The sequence below is a fragment of the Electrophorus electricus genome, chromosome 12, assembly GCF_013358815.1.
Source record: "Electrophorus electricus isolate fEleEle1 chromosome 12, fEleEle1.pri, whole genome shotgun sequence".
NCBI classification, from domain to species: Eukaryota; Metazoa; Chordata; class Actinopteri; order Gymnotiformes; family Gymnotidae; genus Electrophorus; species Electrophorus electricus.
This window is the reverse complement of record NC_049546.1, coordinates 6011265-6031200: the sequence shown is the minus strand read 5'-3', so window position 1 is coordinate 6031200 and position 19936 is coordinate 6011265. Positions and strand designations below refer to the sequence as shown.

Sequence of the window (19936 nt, the reverse complement as noted above, 5' to 3'; positions counted from 1 at the left end):
GGAGAACAAATCCTTTTCCATTGTCAAATAGAAAGTTTATTTGTTTAGTTTTTTTGGGTGGAAGCACCTTCCTGAAGCACAGCCATATGTGGCAGAAAGATTATGCGTAAAGTGTCAGGCATGTTACACAAAAACAATCTGGATTTTAATCAAATTATCCATAACAGGCAAAGAGCAAGATTAGCTTTTGAAAAATTAAAGAAGTGCTCCATGTAATATCTTGTGGATATTCTTTGCCCTTCTTCTACAAGTATATGGTTGGTATCTACATTTCAAATGGCCACGTAAGGTGCCAGTTAAGTAATTGCCATCCATAACCAATAGTCCACCAGAGTAAACCAGAGATCTCTCGGGTGGAAAAGATGGCACATTAGCTGTCTTTTTGTGGCCTTTCTATATGATACTGTGCATGTGTGCATGGCAACTTGAGTCACAAGGTAGAGAGAAAGCCCTACCAGGTTAAAAGGTATTATAGTTGCCTTAGGGGGATTTGGCAGTGATCATTTTTGGTATCCTTCCAAAATATACATGCATTTAATTGATAGTACCAGTATTCAAAAAAGTATGGATGAATTGATATTTCCTCAGCATCCAGATAGCCATCGCAGATGGAAGCCCAGAGCTCAGTATCTTAAATTATTATATTTTGCATTTTAATGGGAGAATAGCTTGGTAGGTCAGAAATAGCATTTGAGGTTTTATACAAGTATCAAATGATTACAGTGGAGTAGAAATTTTTACAAGCATTTTAAAACCCCATTGTGTGTAACATAAATCTGTAAAAATGTCCTAAAACCACTGTCTTTGGTTTGGAATAACATAAAGGGATTTGATTACATACTTGCTTGGATACCATCAAATTGTTCAATTATCTAGACTGAACCATAAACAACATCCACTTGACCATGGAGGCTGATAATACAGACATACAAATGAGACCTAATTAGTATAGTTTCAGATGCAGTCTTGCCTTTTCTGCTTCTCTGTGTTGGCCTTTTTGTTCCTACCCACACTGAAGGAGTATTTCTTGATGAAAGTGATATGCTATGCTGTTCTGCTAAAAGCCCATTAAGGGCAGATGAGTGAGGCTGGCCAGTAATTAGTCCAGCCGCACAGTACGGTACATGGAACCAATGCTTGGCTCACTGAGAGAGCCAGAAAGCTGAACTGCAATAAACATAAGGGCTGTGTAATTACTTATGCCTAAACCAATGCCCTCAGCTCTCAAGTTCAGCATTTGTGGGCACAAAGGAAAGCCTGCATAGAAAATGTGACATGGTCTATAGGTTGAGATGGTCTATAGGTTGAGGAGAACCAATGGAGATCCAAAGTCTCTATCTGCTTTCTTAGCTAGTTATATGTTCCTCAAATATATATATATATATATATATATATATATATATATATATATATATATATATATATATATATATATATATATATATATTAGCTAGTTATATGGGACTCAAATATATATATATTTATATACACACTGAACATCACACACACACACACACACACACACACACACACACACATATATACACACACACACACACACACACACACACACATATATATATATATATGTTTATTGCAGTTCAGCTTGCAGTTCACCTTTTTTTTGTAAGTAACAGTTTATACTCTGTTATTAACCCCATTGAGGCTTATATACATATATACATGTATGGTTTTTAACCGTATAAAGAACTCACAATGCTTATGCCAAGGTCATACAACAAAAGATATGAGATTTTATATTATTTATATTATCCCCTGAATAAAATATTTTTACACTGCTTGTCCTATGAAGCAATCAATTGCATTGCAATTAGTCACAACAGAAGCCCTCATATTTGGGCTTTATTCTCAGTTCAAGGACAGAAGTCAATCTTCCTAATGGCTTTCAGAGTGTTTCTGGCACTGAAGCTGAGGTCTGACTTCATGGTGCTTGTATTCACCATGCCCCCCAGTGCCATAACCTTGAGAAAGCTACTCTGACTCCATTTACCTTTTAATAAAAGTCAGCTGTCCTGTAGGGTAATGGATAAGACCTCAAACTTGGTAGATCAATAAACGGCAATTGTCATGGCAACTGACTGCCAAAGTCAATCTTTGTACTGGAGCTGTGACACACAAAATATCAATAAAGTAAACATTTTGGCATTTGTAGCTCAGTTCTGCAGTTTGTGTAGTAGTCAACACCCAGGTCACGCCTTCCGAGAATGAAGGGTAACACTATGATTTGTGCAGCTAACTTTAATTTGCTCCTACTTCAGAGGCGCAGAGTCAAGGGCTGCCCCTAACAGCTACTTCTAATTTATTTAGTGCTCCGAGGAAGTACATGGGTCCAGTGTAGCTGCACTCTCATTCCATTGCATTCAAAAGGGTTCTGTCATTGTTGTTATCTAACAGGTATAGGTGTAATACCTTGTTTATCACCAGTTTTCCCATGTCTTCTTCACTACCCATGCGTGACATAAATTGGTTAAAAGGAAAAGGAAAGTTAAACCTGATGTCTCCTGTGAGGACTGTTATTCTGTTTACTCGTCGTGCTTGATGTGAATGACCTTGAGGACAGGCAAACTTGTGGTTTCCAGAAAAATAGGACATTTCAGACAGTGGACCTTCATCAGCTGTGCAAGCCAGGTACTTTTGATAGATCCAGTTTATATTAGACAATGTATTGTTTTTAATCTATAACATTCATTCCATCGCATTTCAAAGATGTTCAAATGATCAGCAAGCCTTCTCTTGGTTTCTCCAATGTAGAGCTGATTACATCACTTGCAATTAATACAATAGATTACTCCTGCAGTAATGCTTGGGGAGGCACGCATTAAAAAAAGAGAGTATCTTGTATCTACTGTTAGTCAATAGGTATACCTATGCATTGTATAGATGCTTTAAATACTTGTTTGGAATTACAGACTGTTCATTTCTTTCACTACTGGTTGGTCTTGAACCCCAGGACCATCACTGGATACTACCTGGTTGGCACACCAGACAGACTGCAGTGATAGTGGCATGGTAGTGGGTGTTGTGCTGGTATGTGCATGTCTTGTGACAATAGTTTTTACACATGCCTGTGCTGAGCTGAGAGTTGTTCACCATCCAAAAATATCTAGCCAAGAGTACAGTTAGACATCTGCTGCCAAACATAATTTGTGTTAGCCATTCTCAGGCATTTCATTGATAGTTAGCTGCTGATGGGAACAGTGTTGACAGGATATTTTTGAATTTCCAGCCTTCTTCATGATATTATCTATTTAGTTAGTCAGTCTAATGAACCGGGTGCAGTCCAACAATGCTAAATTGTTTATCCTTTCTAAAAATGGGTGTAAAATAGTTTGAATGTCAGCTGTCAGTTTTGGTTACATAAATTGACACACACACAAAAAGCATATAGAAAGGGTAATGTTTTTAATGAAACCTTATCAAAAACTGTACTGAGAAATATTTTGTACCTTCTCCTCAGTAGGACATTTCTGGGTGCAGACTGAGTACTCTGATCTCTAATGTATGTCCCTCTAGTTGCTGAATAGCTCCTATGTCACTGGTCATCATCCACAGTAAACACAGATAAATAAATAAAGAATGCATGATTTAAGAACTGCATAATTGTTCACTGTAAACTCCATAAAATGTCATAATGCTTGTTTCAAGGTCATGCAGCAAAAAGTGAATGCTGATTACAAAAATGTGAGATTTTCTATAATGATATAATGGTCCACTGAGCCCCAGAAAATGAATGGTAATACTTATAAATCCATCCCTTTCTGGCAGCACCTCAGTCATACAGCTACATAGTCAGCTGCATGGCCAAACAGTGCTATTATGGTACAAAAGCACTGTGTGCCCACCCTGAACACAGGGCCTGTACATTTAAGAGCTGGTTCCATTCATCACATACAACATAAATGTTAGTTCAATGTTATTCTATGAAGAGTGGAAAGAAATTTTGATATAGTGCCTTGATGTGTTTGCATGGTAGTGATGTTTTGCAGCAGTCCAGTGATGGCATAAAAATGTCTTCTATAATTTGCTGAGCTATTATATAAGAAGATATAACTTGGATACTGGAAAACTTCAAAAATAGTATTTTTTTTGTTAGTTGACTGATGCATTTCAGGATATTCGTGGGATATGCCAGGCCTGTCAGCAATCTCTCTCTCTGGACAGTGGCTAGGAAACTGATAACAATAAGTATTTGAAGCTGAGTGGGAAACATTCTGTTCATCTGTGGAGTTAGGCTGAGGCTACAGTGACATGCACAAGCACAGGAGAATATCTTTTGGCTTTGGCAAAACATACCTGTTGTGTTCCAGTGCTTTTCTGTAGATCAGTAATACATAGAGACATAGTAATGTAATGCTTGCAGCTTATATATATATATATATATATATATATATATATATATATATATATAATTTTAAAACTTACAGTAACTTAACATTCTTATTAGAATTCTATTTTATATGTCTGTTCAACCCACCCTGTCAGAGAATCGGATATGTGACACATGAGAAGGAAGCATACGCCTCCTTTTATTCTGGATTCCTCTTCCCACACCTTTCTACCTCTTACCTTATGGCTCTCCTTCTCCACAATCACACTTCTTCTTGAGGCTCTGGTATGGGTAGCAAGTTTAATATTGTGAAATTCCCTTTGTGCTTCTCTCATAATGCTGAATATAATGGCCTGCTGCAATAAGTTCAGTCTGTGCAAGGCCATTCTGGTCATTAGGACTTTGCTTCAGCCTGTCAGATCACATGCAGCGGGGAATCCCCCAGGTCTAGGATTTAAATGAGTCTGTAGCTCTGTATATACACTGGACCACGGGACTGCTAGCCTTGGGACATCTTACTCTGTATATGCGAGCAGATCCCTGCCATACTTAATTGTGGGCTGTAAAAAATGGATGGGCTCCAGGCTACATCTCAGGCCAGTCCAGGCCATAGCCTGAGGGGCAGATTGCAGTGCATACTGATGACTTTCAGACAACTAGCATGCAAATCATTATGGAGAGTTGGAAGAGATTAAAAGTTTACACAGGGTTCATCCATATTAGTTACACTTCATGCTATTGTTATGTGGCTAGGGATGAGGGTGGAATGTGGAATTGTCACTTCACCACATGCATATAAAACTCAGAGTCTCCTTCATTTAAAAAGTAGTAGCTGTGCATAAAGTAAGAAGGCCGTTGTATATAAACCTAACCTAGCCTAACATAACGTAACCTAACCTAACCTAACTACATATAATATTAATTATATAATGCTAAGATATGTGTGATACTAGCTGTTTTTTTGTTTTGTTTTGTTTTTTCATTTAGACGTTACCCTATTTACAAGCAGTCTTGAAGTATCATTATGGAGCCCTTTTCATACTAACACAGGAAATGGGCTTTTACTCTCTTCTCACCACAAATGCTGTGTGAAACTATTGCTCACAGTCGTCTTGCTGGCTGCCAGCGCTGCCTGGATTACCATGGCTCAGGGGAAACTACTTTCAGTGAGACGTTACCTCTCAGCTATATATCCTTGCTTACATTGTATCCTTGGCACCAAATTCAGCCACATGCTGTTGTATGTATCTGCCTCCTCTTACATGCTGTTTCTCCATATTGATACATATTAGAAGAACAGGAAGTGCTGCTCTGATTTAAAAGAAAATGAGTCTGGAGTGCACAAGGTGTTACTACAGGTGCTGGTATAGGTTATTAATGTCTCAATATCCTTAGTCCAGTTGGTGTGGTCAGTATCAACACTAGCACTGCAGGGAAAATAACAGAATATTTCATGTTTAGCCAGTTAAATAAACAAACAAACAAAAACAATCAGACAGACAAATAATCTTTCCCATCAGTGAATGCATAACAAGATTCGGACACACATTTTATGGTGCCATCTTGGCCTGTAGACTTCAGCAAGCTTGAAGCTGATCCCACAAAAAGCAGCAGATGCTCTTTTCTGATCCTAGAACAGACCATTTTACACTCATTCAATCCAGAGAGACAATAACATGCCTTTTGCATTTGGAGTTGGAAGTTTCGATTTTGTGTACTTCTTTGTTATTAAAGATTGGCACAGTGTTTTTTCATTAACTCAAACACTTCTCAATCCCAGACATGTTTGCTAAAATGTTTGCAAATTCCAAATCCAAATCAGTATGCCATGAAGAATAGCAAAATACTCTATTACAGACCTAGGCTGATTTCTGGTAAATAGCATAAATGCATTCAAACACCTGAGCAGGTGCAGGAGCTTTCACTGAGATAGTTAGCTAGCCAACATACAAGCATATTTACATTTACATTTATATTTTCAGGACCATCTCCTTGGACCCCTGTGTTAAAGAGGCATACAACACATGCAAACAAACCCAACCCAAGAAAATTCTGTTATATTCCAGACAAGTAGGTCCAAGGCACAGTAAGGGACATTGAAACATGGTTGTTTGAGGTACATAAAGCTTTTGCCTGCTGAAAACATGCCATTCACAGCTCTCTGTCACAAAACAGAGCTTAGTGCATGGGGTGGTGGTAATTCAGTGGTTAAGGTACTTGAGAATCAGAATCAATCTGAAGGTTGCCAGTTCAAGCCTCACCACCACTAGGTTGTCATCACTTCAGAATCTTAAGTCACTTTGGATAAAAGTGTCAGTTTAATGTAGAAAATGTCAAATTTTACATGTGCAAAAGCGCTCCATCAAATAAACCTGCACACAAATTGCTAATCCAACTGCCCATGCTGTTTATTCAATTTTCCCACAGTATGTTTCAGTGTTAATGAGTGGTCTTACATGACTGACATGAGCTTGGATCAGAACTCCTAGACTACTGGCTGTATAGCCATATGTTGGCTCTGCTTTGGAGAAGATCTGTGGAAAATTTGTCTTTTGTCAGACAGACTCTCACTTTTCATAATCTGGCATCTGGGTCTGTTTTCTGTGTACTGTGACTCACAGCTTCATATTTGTTTTTTACACTCAGTGACAGACTACCCATTTCTAGATCTCCTTTGTGCTGGTTATTCTACAGGCTCACCAGAGAGATGAAATTACTGCCCCCTTATGGGCTGTCTTTTCTCCTTTGCCCCACAGAAGACCACTGAATGTAACACCTGTGTGCCTCCTATTTCTCTGATCATCCCTTGATTTTCTATCACTTTTCTCAATTTCTTTGCACCTTCGTTGCGCACAAGGATTTTTGGATGCAGATTTCTCCTCCTTGTCTATGGAACTGTACATATCTTAATTCCAGCCAGATCATACTTGAGCGAACAGGGCATTAAATGAGGAGTACTCTCACTGTTTTTACCTTTCAATGAGACAGAACAAGAAAAAGAAAGAGTGATTCCTGAAAAGGCTGTTTTTTGTGTAATGACTCCACTGGCACAGATTTTGTTTGTATGTAGTCTTTGTAGATTAAACAGACATTCAAGGCTAAATTGAAATCAAGATACTTGGATAAGTCCCAAAAACATAACCCATTTTGTGTGATGTTGAGGACTTTTACCTATGTATGTGTTGTTGTTGTTGTTGTTGTTGTTGTTGTTGTGTGTGTGTGTGTGTGTGTGTGTGTGTGTGTGTGTAAAAACTTTTCTTTTTAAAATATGAAAATGATAAATAGAAGTTCTCCTTGTACTGCTTTATAGGTTGCAGTAGGTTCTACTCAGAAAAGGATATGGTAAATAGTGGGTTTGTCATCTCACTTAGATACACTGTTAGAAATGTATATGTTGCAAACATTAAGGACATACTATATAACATTTTATGACTGATCATTCAAAAATGGTTTTAAGATGATCAAAAAGTATTGTAGCCTTAAGGTTCTTTGTACCTATTTCTGTACATCTCATACACACTACTCCATATACTGCCTATTCAAAATTATTTTTACATTGAAATAGGCAGAAATAAATTTATAACAGAAAACCTAATAAAAAGCATTACAACAATGTAAATGTTTGTAAATATAATATGATTCCTTAATGCGGTTTATGGATACAAAGGAAAAATACAGCACCCCTTGGTTAATTCCTAGAAATTTGCAGGAGCCTACAAAAATGCGAAGTGCTGGTTAGATTAGTATTAGTTTTTTATGGTTTTTGCAGTTATTTTTGGGTAACTTCAATCACATGAAACCCAATCATATCTGTCCTATTTGACACAACAAATCGCCCACAATTATATCAGTAAAATCCAAAGCACACCTTACCTGATGATACTGGATTGGAAAAAGCCCAAATGCAAAACATATAGAATCCGTCTGAGTTGGGAGAGCATTCTCTTGCCCAGTCTTTCTCTCAGCCTTGTAAAAGGACTCACAGTAATAATCTTAGAAATTACCACTTCCACTGTCTAGAAAGTAACACTGCAAAAGAACACATTGTCTTGAATATCCAGGCTGTGTACAAAGTTCTCTCTTCCTGCTCTGTCTGTCTGCTGACAGTAAAATCCACTCCTGTGTTGGCTGTTGCTGGTGTGGTGAGAATCAGTGAGAGCGCAGACATGTGTGTCTCTGCGTGTGGTTTGTAGAGAGTGGGTGCTTTCCCCCTTTCTTTCTCATTCCTTTTTACAGCCAGCTCCTAGCTCCAGAAAATCTAACAGAGATGATTTAAAGGGCCAGCACCATATTTCTTGACTATGAGACAGACATACGTGAACCTGCTGAAAGATCACTAAAGAGAGAGAGATCATTAGAGCATGTGCATAAATGTGAATAAATCAAATCAATAATTTCAATGTCATATAACTCATAAATGCTTCACAATGCCTGGACAAAGTAAAATGGAAAAAGACTATATTTCAATTTTAGTCTGAGATATAGATATTTTGGAACCTATATACCCATTTGGCTCTGTTTTTGATGCATGTCTGAATGTCTGCAATGTCTGCTCTCCTGCAGTATGCTATCATTTAAACTATTAGTTCACTTGTGCAATGGTAACAAAATTCCTGTAGAAGCTTTTATTGGGTAACTCACTAAAGATGGTTACATGCATGAAAGAAGTGTTGTTATACCCAGAACATTTTATACTGATATAATTTCTTATCACCTTTTTCCTTGGAAGAAATGTTTAGTCTACTTTCCCTTTTTTGGCAATAAAATCTGGAAATATCATGTCCTATGGTACTAACAAACGAATTGTCAAAGCACCTCTGTTGCTAGACCTTTTACCTTTGCAAATGTTCTTTTTTTTTTTTTTTTTTGCACTGAGACCCATATGTACATTATGAGACAAATATTGATATTGTGTGTATTGACTTTTGCAGAGACATGTTTCATAAGCCTGTTAACCCCCCCTTTTCCAGTGGTGCGGGTGAGAATCATTTATAGTGCCATGTAATGATGACGAAGGAGGTTCTGGATAAGATAATGAAAGAACTTCTTATTCTAAATAAAGAGGACAGGGCACAATACAAAAAAAGCTTTTGTTTTGCTCATCCATGTTTCTTATATAGGATGCTTGATGCCCGTCAGTGCTGACTTCTGTTCTAAACGATGCAAGACATAACAACATATTAAATATTAATAGGGCGTAGCATCTTTGCTCCAGTGATGAGAATGACTTGGCTGCAAATCAAGTCAAGAATTCACCTGTTTGGCTCCATTATCTGTCATTGTTGCCCGTCAGAACTGTCCCATTTTCTTTTACTTTTTTTGTCTTTCTCCTTCAGTTCCATTGACATGCCACCCCAAATGCCTTCAAAATTTGATATTAGTTACATTTATTCCTGCTTTGAAATCAAACACACATCTCTTTATGAAATAGATACCAACATTTTACTTATAGCCAAAATATTGAACAAATGGTTTATGTTTTAAGGCATGGATAATCACTCTGACACCAGCACAATAAAGTAAAACATATTCACAGCATAAATAGAAATAATTGCTTGCTAAAGAGGAAAAAGACAGCTAATTAAATTTCCCTTTTGCTGGAATTTATCTTCACTTCTTCAGTACCCAGATCTTTTATTTAATTTTCTGCATTAATGATGTGCTCTAGAATTATCTTTATGCACCCTGGTTGTCACTGATGCTATAGAGGACAAAGGTTACTTGTGCATCAATTCTGTGATTATACTTCTACTTTTAAGCAAATTTGTCTGCACCATATGCAATATTATTTCGCCAAGCTTATCTACATTGACTGCAGTCTGCCTAGTGATGCAACTGATCACCTACATAGCTAGAAGGCCATAATGCATCACATTTAATTTGCATTTTAACACAGGCAATCAACCTAGGTGTCATGGGCTAACAGAAATCTTCAGTGGATTGATCTAGCCAATCTTCTGATTACTGTCCACTACATTATTAAATTTTTCTGGACTGCACTGGAACTGACTGACTGACTGTAATGTGCAGTGGTAAACCCTTTCCTGTTGCTCCTTGCCAGCCAACTTTAGTCGACTGCACATTCCCTTAAACCAAAGGTTTCAACTACCATTTTCTCATCTACACAGCAGGCCCTAGCCCATTTGACACTAATATATGGAGAGAGCAGAAGATTTGCCATTTGCCATCATTTAAATTAAATATGGCAATCCATATTTTCTGTAATAGTGAACTGAATTAAAGTATTCATCATCCTTGCTCTGACACACCTAAATAACCTCTGATGTAAAAAGCACTTCTTTTCATGTCACAAAATAACTGGATTGGGTAAACCTGTGTGCATTTGTATTTACATTTATTTGGCAGACACCAGACAAGGATATAAAAACATTTTGAAGTATTGTGAATCTTCCCAGAATAGGCCATCCTTCAAATCTGATTGTCCGGGTAAGATGAATCACAGTAAGGGAGTCCACCAACAGACCAAAGAAATTATAGTTCTTCATCACAGAGACAGGATTAAATATTCCTGAGACAATGGTGCCATGTACACACCATCTCAGGTTTCTACTGGCATGTGAAATGACATGGGAAAGAACAGATGTTAGGGTTTGACTTTTGGACCTTAATGGTGAGCAAAATGTTTTGCACTGTAGACAAAGAATCCCATCTCTGTGGTAAGGCATGGTGTTGGCAGCATCCCAGAGTCTGGATGCTTCTCCTCATTAGGCGCTGTAAAGCTTGTAAAGACAGGATGTAAATGAATTGAGCAAAGTGTAGAAAAATCCTGAAGTATAATTTGTAGGAACAAGTACACTGGGACAGCAGGATGACCTGAATCATACAACCACACACACAATCACACACATAATCACACACACAATCACACACACACACACACACACACACACACACACACACACACACACACACACACACACAAAGAATAAATAAATAAATATCCTAGGGTGGGCAGTCCAACTAAACATCTGTGTAATGACTTAATTGTTGTTCACAACAGTAGTCTTAATGGAGCTTAAGCAATTTTTCAAGACAACTGCTCCAAAATTCCAGAGTTCACATTTGCAATGCTGACAGCAGCTTCCAATGCAGCTTGCAATACTGACAGCAGTTGTAACTGCTGCCAAAAACAGTCCTACCATGTAGGGGGTACATACAAATGCAATCAAATTCAAGTGCATTGTGTTGATAACTGACCAAAAGCTATGTAAAATACACAAGGCGAGTGGATGCTTTCTGTAGTTCAGGTAGTAAACTGACTTAGGAGTTCACCTCGAGAGCCATTGTTGCAGCACTGTAGGGCATATTGCAATTATGTTATAAAACAAATGCATTGATTTATTCTGGTTTTCAACCAAATAGTGACAGGGTCCTAGGTGCAACAGACTGCATTCAAGTCAACATGCTCCTGAGGGATCAAATCCATATGAGTAGTTCTGTAAAAAATAAAACCACTCTGAGAAAATGACATTTTACATGACTGGCCTCTAAAGCTAAGCCACAGTAGGCTTTAAATCACATTAGTTTTTTAAGAGTTTTCTTTTGACTGTTATTATGTTTTGACATAGCCATATATAGCCATTACATAACCACTGTTTAACTACACTGTGTAAACTTTGACAACACATCTATCTGTGAAGAAATAACTACATGCTTTTAAATGTCAGTGTGAAACACTGAATATGAATTTGTACAAATAATTTCAAAATCATTAACATAAAAATGGCAATAATGGAATTTACATTTTAGTGTATAGTTTCATCTCTTAAAGCTGACCCAGTGCTAATCATTCTGTAATTTACTTCAAGTAATGAGAATTACTTAACATAATGTAGTTATTAGGATTGCTCTCCTCCCTTTATGTTTTAGTTGTACTCTTGTGGGAGGGAGTGAAGTATGTTTGCGGTCAGATCTCAGACTCTCAAGCATGAGTAGGGCTCTGCAGCTTGTCAGTCTAATCTCTTTATCCAGGGTTATGTGCAAGGAGAGTTGGAGGAAAGAATGTTTTGTCCTTGAAGTGGCAAGCAAATAAAATATTGTTATACATTTATTGTATAAGAATACTTTTTAAAAGTCAGAAGCTAAAGCAGTGTATTTACTTAAAAATTAGAGTAATGCATTATTTATTGTAGGGGGGGTGGAGCTGGGGGGATGGGATTTGTTGAGACTGACAGTTCCTATTTGCAGGCCTGTGGCTGATTTCCCAGACATTAGGGTTAGTATCATAGTTTCTTCCTTTCATGAGTGGGTGAGGCTTTATCAAACTACAGATGCCAGTTCCAAAGGCTTTCAATGCACATGAAATGCTTATCCGAATGAGAGTTAAAAATGTATACAGGGGGTTTAGAGTTCACGATGTGTGAAACAGACTTTATCACAATAGCTAAGTGCCAGTTTTGTTTTGTTTTTCATTTTTAGATCTAACCATTTGTTTTCACTTTAATTTTCCATCAACTGAAGAAGAATATTTACCACAGGGTAAATAATATTACATGGGTACATAATATTACACTGGTATGTTGCTGTCCTCATTTTTAAAGTCACTTGACTTTTTTACTTGACTTTTTAATTGTGATCTCTTTGTCCTATAGCCTAGAAAGTTTTGATGGATTCCAGCAGCTATAGTTCATCTGAGAATTGTGAATTGGGCTAAGAGCATTCGACATTAAGATCAATAGCCTGACAGCTCAAACATGAGCAGGAAAAGGTCACAATTTAATGGCAGAAGCAGTTATAGTTGTAGGCTGATGAGGGCTCTGTGAAAAAGGTCTATGGGGAAATCACCTATCTATAGAATGTTTTCAGGTTTTTAAAAGAACACCGATGTGTAAATGGGATCCTGTTGTCCTCATGTTTTATTCCTAGTGCATGCTCATTTTCACTATTCCATGGGGTAGGGTGGTAGTGAGTAATTAAGATCTGTATGTCTCTGTATAACAGAACAGACTATTTTTCCTTTATATATAGCCTCTTGGACATATATTTCTCAAACAGAATGCTGGAATTTGTTTACACATTTGAGTTCTTTTAGATTCAGCCAATCAGAGGTGCACAATTTGAATTAATGACCTCAGTGTAAACCTTGATGTTGGACTATCATTTAAAGGAGCAATAAGTAATTTTCCAATTATTTTTCTTCACATTATATTGCCATTACACTGACATCTAGTGGCCTGGATGTTGCAGAGTTTCTGTATTAAATCTATTTTATATATGGCCACCTCCATGTGTGGGACCTGCTCTGTGGAGCATAAACTGGTTCATTTGAGGACTAAAAAGCAATTAAATGTTTCATGTCATGTGAGCTGCACTTTATAGAAAGATAAAAAAGCAATTACTTTCATAAATCTTGTTTGATACTTGTTGGTAAAAATTGTTGGTGGTAAAGGTAATATGTCAAAATATATGACATATTGTCATTTAAGAAGCATACCCAAATTAAGCCTATCATATATGCTAAACCTATATGATGGTCAAAACCTAGTATAGGCATTAGAAACAGCTTGAAAAGAGAACTGTGTTGCTGTCTGGCTGTCATGATGTCTTTTTAAGTAAACTTCAGTCTGCTGTTGCAACCCCCTCCATTAACAGTAAATGAAATTCACAGCAAGTCACCCCATTCTTATTCAGTTTACACTGATTGCCTATTAGGTTATTGACTACAAAGGCTTATTTTGATGTAGAAATGCTTTTAATGTCCTAGTTCTGACATATCTTACTGCCTGATTATAGCACACTATAATCACTTTGCTCAATTAAAGTAAGCCTACAGTTTCCGTAGAATCACTTGCAACTTAGATTATTTTTCTATATATCCTCTAAATTCTAATGGATCAAAACCTTAGGACTAAAGGTGTTTTAAAATTCTGGACAAAGACTTGGTTGTTTACCCTTGTGTTATGCCCCTGGCTGCTAAGAATGCTGCGCTCCCTTTCTGGTGACTCCATTCCTGATGTGTCCCAGTTTGTTTCTTGGATAAAACTGCTGTCTCATGGCGAGTAATCAAAATGGCCTATATATGGACCAGGTTGGACGACTGAAGGTGGCTTCTTATGGATCAGTGTTGTTAATGCTTACACTGCTATGTACTTCTTGTTTAGCTTCTTGGGACGTGTCTCTGTTACCATGTAACCCCCTGTTATCTTGGCAGCCCTTAGGTTGTTGTGGGTGTTATCCCTGTTCTTAGCCTGAGAGAGCTTGTTAACCTTGTCTTTGTGTCCTCCCAGTTCTCCTGTGCATCCAGTCTTTTGGATTGTTTGTGTGAGCCCTGTGTGAAGACCTGTAAATACTTGTAAATAGTACTGGATGAAGTGAGTGGTACCTGTTCTTCTGACAGTACAATACATCACTTTTTGCCATATACCTTTTGCTTTGGGTTCTTTTATTCCATACTCCATCTGGCTCAAATTACTCAAATTAATTCAAATTACTCCATGTGGCTGTTATGGCCATGCTGCCTAGACTGTGGTTGTTTCACTGGCCTGTACATACTTTATTTTTCCTGTCCTGTCCTGTTCTCTCCTGTATAGTTATCATTTCATCTAGCTTGGTTTAATATTTTTTGTATGTAGTACTGCTATTTTTTCATTTTGCTATATTTCATTTTTCCCGTGTGGAGCATTTTCCGATTATGATCTCCAAGACACTGATGTTTTAAATGCATTGAGATACCAGTAGCTTTTTACCTGCCCTGTAGATATTGTGTTTGGAGCTGCAAAATATCTTTTGATAGCCCTACCATTCAGCTTTCATATGGCTTGATAAGATGGCTATTTCTACTCTTGAAAATGGTCACTTTCAAAAATAACTTAGACAGACCAGTGTATCATGTTCTTGCCAGGCAAGTTCATCATCTCTTCCAGTTTTACATTTTCACTTCTTCCTCCTTGCTCAGCAATTCTGATATCCTGCATTTGTTAAAACATTAAACAAAGTGTGCATCAAAGAGACCAAAGTTTCTCTCTGATATTACTTGCATACAGCTCATACACCAGTTTAGACAGTCATTGGGCAACACAAACTGGAACAAACAACTCTTGTTTGATAGTCTGACAGACACCAAAGAGCACGTATCAAGAGTAATGATTTGCATGCTACCTTCTTAGACTGTTCATTTCAAATCCATTACATGGTAAGAAATGTGACATAGGTTATAGGACAGTACAGTGGTTTTATGACATTCAGATCAACTCTCTACAGCTTTTAGAAATGCTAGTCTAATTAAAAATTAGTCTAATTAAAGAAATGAATGCTAGTCTAATTCGTCTTGTGGCATGTGCCATTTTAATAAATATGGAACATCAGTATACTTCAACCACTGGGAACAACATATCTGTTTCAATAGTTTAGTTTATTGCTATATGTTGCCTAACCTTCACCCCAACATTCACCAGTATTCAAAAGAATAACAAATTGGTTTCTGGGTTATAAAGTAAGTGGGTGATTTTTGTATTGTCTCGGATACACTGTGCATGAGGGTCACCAATATGTACTTTGAGTCTAAATGAAGGTAGATTATTATCAAAAAGCAATTTGGCAAAGTTATGTGTTTTACCTTATAAGTAAAAGTCAAGGCTTGAGTGGAACAAAATGTGCTGCTTAGACACTAACTAGTTTGTGGTCGAGTGTTAAATGTGCTAACATATTAAAGAAAATACTGGATTATTCTGTGGTTGCAGAGATGTTATGTCGCATTCAGGCTAAAATGTTGCATAGCTAGATCACATGGCATACCATGGTTTCAAGATGCTTTTATTCTCTATATTTTTAAGAGCCTCATTAAACCTAGAGTGCAAACTGTAAGTAATTAGACTATGACATAAATATGCAGGTTTTTGGCTCCGTAATTTAGCATATGAATTTTGTAATAAAAAAATGACAATGAGGGTTAAGTGCAGCTTTAATTCCAGGGGATTTATATCTATACTGCCTGAAACATGCAGAAGTTTTTGCTTTTTATACATTATCTTCTATTTCAGGAGACTATAAGATTAGACAGATTAAAATAAACTCAAATAAAACTGTCGTGTTCATCATGACTGCCTCACCCAGCAACATCTCCCAACACTGGGTGCGTTCCCAGTGTTGACTCAGACTCCAAAGGACTATCCTTCTTTTTCAGGGAGACATTGTATGGAGGAAAGCTAAACAAGATAAGCCTTATATGCCAACCACTGACTATGTTGAACATATAGAAGATGTAAGGTATGGTAAATGAGAACATGAATTTGAGCATAAATCTAAAACATGTGCTTGTTAGAATGAGACTTAGTCATAAGAAAAGCTCAAGATAGGAGTGGATGTATTTGGAAGATCAATGTTGAGAATAGTTATTACAACAGCAGAATGAATTGTACATTTAAATGGCTCCTGTGTTAGGATAAAACACACCAAAATCATGCACTGGCATTATACCAGTCAGCAGAAACATGGTTCATAGTAGCTCTCTATATCTGCACCTTTAGCTAAACTCAACCAAATACCTGTCTGTTTTCTGCTGAGGTTTAAAGACCTGAACAGAAAGATCATCATCCCATAGCTGGGGTCTTTAACGGAATAAGTTCTGCCCCATTTGTGATTGATTGTGATGCTGCAGATCATAATAGACAATGAGTGTTCAGAGACATTTAAAAACTGCTAATGGTGGGTCATATTTTTTAGCCTTGTGTACATGGAATTGACACATAGCTGGCTAAGCAGCAGCCAGTTGTCAAATTGTGGCCAATATATATAATAACGATGTGTTTGCTTCTCCCGGTTTAAATGCAATAATGCAAGATATGGAGACAGTTTACGGTTGCACTTGTACACAGAGAAAAACCTTAAACATAATTCAAAACTGCAAACGGAACCCAAGTACAAATCTAATTAATCCAGGAATGACATAAAGAGAACACTGGTCAGAAATGTGGCAATAGAAGTTAATGCCTGGCTTCAAGAAAGGCTACTGGATGGAATGTTTGCATAAATCAAGACCAGGACACTATAATATAGAGGAAATGGGGGGGGGGGGGGTGGAACTGTGACAGGTGAGGCTGATGTTGTAGCAGGTGTGGTTGTAACAGGTGTGACAAATGTAAATATGTTCAAGTTTAATCGTGCATTCTGTATTTTAATCTCACAGTCACCATTTTAATTTCCAGGCAATGTGCTGATAATCCAGAACAATAAATATTGTGCTATTTAATTAATTAGAGACACAGCTAGAATGATCAAGGAAAGCGAGTGCACCATTATAAAGGTCTGCGCTATGCCTATTAGCTCAGATTTTCTCAAAATATCAGAATATGTTGATGCACTTCAATTATCAGAATTTACAGTAATTCCCTGCCTCACCTTCACCTGTCTTTGTATAGTCTGTCTTTATTTCCATGTGCTTCATGTGACATGTGCTTTTGTTTTAGATCTTTGTTCCTCCACTGCTCTACCCACTTGTCAAGCACCTCACCTGAGTGCTGTCCCTAGTCCTTACCAGTAACTGTCATCAGGTGTTCCTTGTTTGTCCCTCTTTGTATACATATACTTGGTCTTTGTCTCATGATTTGGTTAGCATTGTATTCGTGCATTTGTTTTACTCCTTGCTGCACTGCCTGTCCTGCTCATTGTTCTGCATGTTTTATTTTGTCTTCTCATCTTATTGAGTAGTACTGCTTGTATTGAATAGGTTTTATTTTATCTTTAGTTTCCTGTTTTTGGTCCCCTGATCCCATTTTGGTTTTATTTTATTATATCATGGCTTAATCACATTAGACCATATTAAAATGCACTTACATTTGCATCCCACTAACACACTTCCCTCTACCACATTACATCATCCATTTGTGTTACTCACAGCTTGAGCTATACTATCAATTATTAAAGTTTCTGAATAATTTTTACTGAAGAATCTGTACTATCCCTTTTAGTATCAGTGAAATATACAAAAGCACAGCATTAGAAAAATTAAGCAAATGCTGTAAGAACAAAAATATGTCTATGAATTTCATTTCAGATGAGGACTCCTGAAGCAATTAATCTTTGAATGAATGATGCCTTGATTAATATGTATCAAATCAGCAACATTTTCTATTTGTATGAAATAAATAAATAACAGTTCTTGGTAGTGGAATCCGACTTTTGGGACCTAGTTTTATCAAGATAATAGAAAATACCATTAAACACAATTTATGCACCTGAAGATTTGAACCATGTTGGATGCTGTTGTTCTTTAACACCTGCTTAATCTTAGTTTGTGTCACCAAAGAAATGCTATGGCACATGGCATGTTTGAATAGTGGCCTCCCTATGCCAAGTAAAGCATGTAGGATAAGCATACAGTAAAAGCTTAAACACGGAGAAGGGAATCTGCTTTATCCTAATGTAATAGATCAGAGTTCCTCAGGATAATGAATAATTATGTGAATGTCCTGGGCCTGAAATGTTTAAGGCAGGTCAATGTATCCAGCTCAATTGGTGTTGTTTTAAAGCAACCTGAAATCGGAGCTTTTAGAAATGAAACTAGTTACAACAATTGGAGTCTCTGTTTTACTTTTTGAGAATAATGTATGTGTTATGTAAATTGTTACTACTGTAATATTGTAACAATATTACTATTGCCACCTTTTACAGTAATTAGGTTGACTATTTTGTCCCCACTTGCCATTGAACATATGTGATTGCAATCCTCATCAGTGTATGGACCTACTTCAGGTAAATAAATAAAAGTATCCTATTACAAGAACAGCTTATAGAATTATATTTGCCACTAAAGAACAATGGTCAAGGAGCACAAAAACTGGATTTCAGCTTGTTTACTGCATGACAAAGTTCTGTAACAATTATCTGATATTGCAGTTTACTGTACCATTTATTTAATGTACACATAATGGCAGCAGTTTATTTTCTCCGACTGCTCTATAAAGAACATGTAAAGAGACTATCTCTGCTACAGAGATACACCACTATGCATTTAGGTCTACTCAGTAGCAATGCACAAAATGCACATTTATTTATTTATTTATTTATTTATAGTTTAGGGATTTGCTACAGGTCTGTCTTTTGTAACTGTAGCCTCAGGTTTGAATTGTAGTATGTAAGCAATGGTGAAAAAGATGTATTACGTAAAGCAGGTCCTTGTGTTCTTGACAAAATAAATAGGGTGGGGTTGCCAGACATGTATTAGGCCAGTCTTGGACTTAATTGCTGTGGCAATGGTGAACCATACTTTTACTGGCTAAAACTTAATCTGGGTCTGGGGAACTGCCCCATAATGTTATTAGCAGTGACAGGTTGGAACTTTGAAATGCACAAAGCCATCACCATTCATTTATGCTGTAGAATCCTTTAGACATAGGTAGTCAGACATAAATGAGACCAATGCCTACAGTGCAGGCTGAAATGGAGATTGCACTGACAGAATGTTATTTCCCGGAAACTGTAAATAGGACGTTGTGAATGGTCTGTCTGTCAGCTAGACTATTCCAGTTCAAAATGTCTGAGCAGAATCCTATTATTATTTATTATTTATGTGAAGAATAAGGTATAATCACCTACAGTTATGTTATCCTCAGTTTCAAACTACAAAAATTA

The 19936-nt window shown here is 37.1% G+C and overlaps 1 protein-coding gene across 1 annotated transcript in view; it reads right to left on the bottom strand.

Annotated features, from left to right (window-relative positions):
* The window catches only part of glra4a (glycine receptor, alpha 4a), a 43476-nt gene extending 34963 nt beyond the window's left edge, over positions 1–8513 (bottom strand). Inside the window, exon 1 of the mRNA XM_026997657.2 lies at positions 8222–8513. Coding sequence (XP_026853458.1) covers positions 8222–8289 — 68 coding nt within the window. The 5' untranslated portion in view covers positions 8290–8513. The remainder of the gene's footprint in view (positions 1–8221) is intronic.
* Between the last annotated feature and the right edge of the window lie 11423 nt (positions 8514–19936).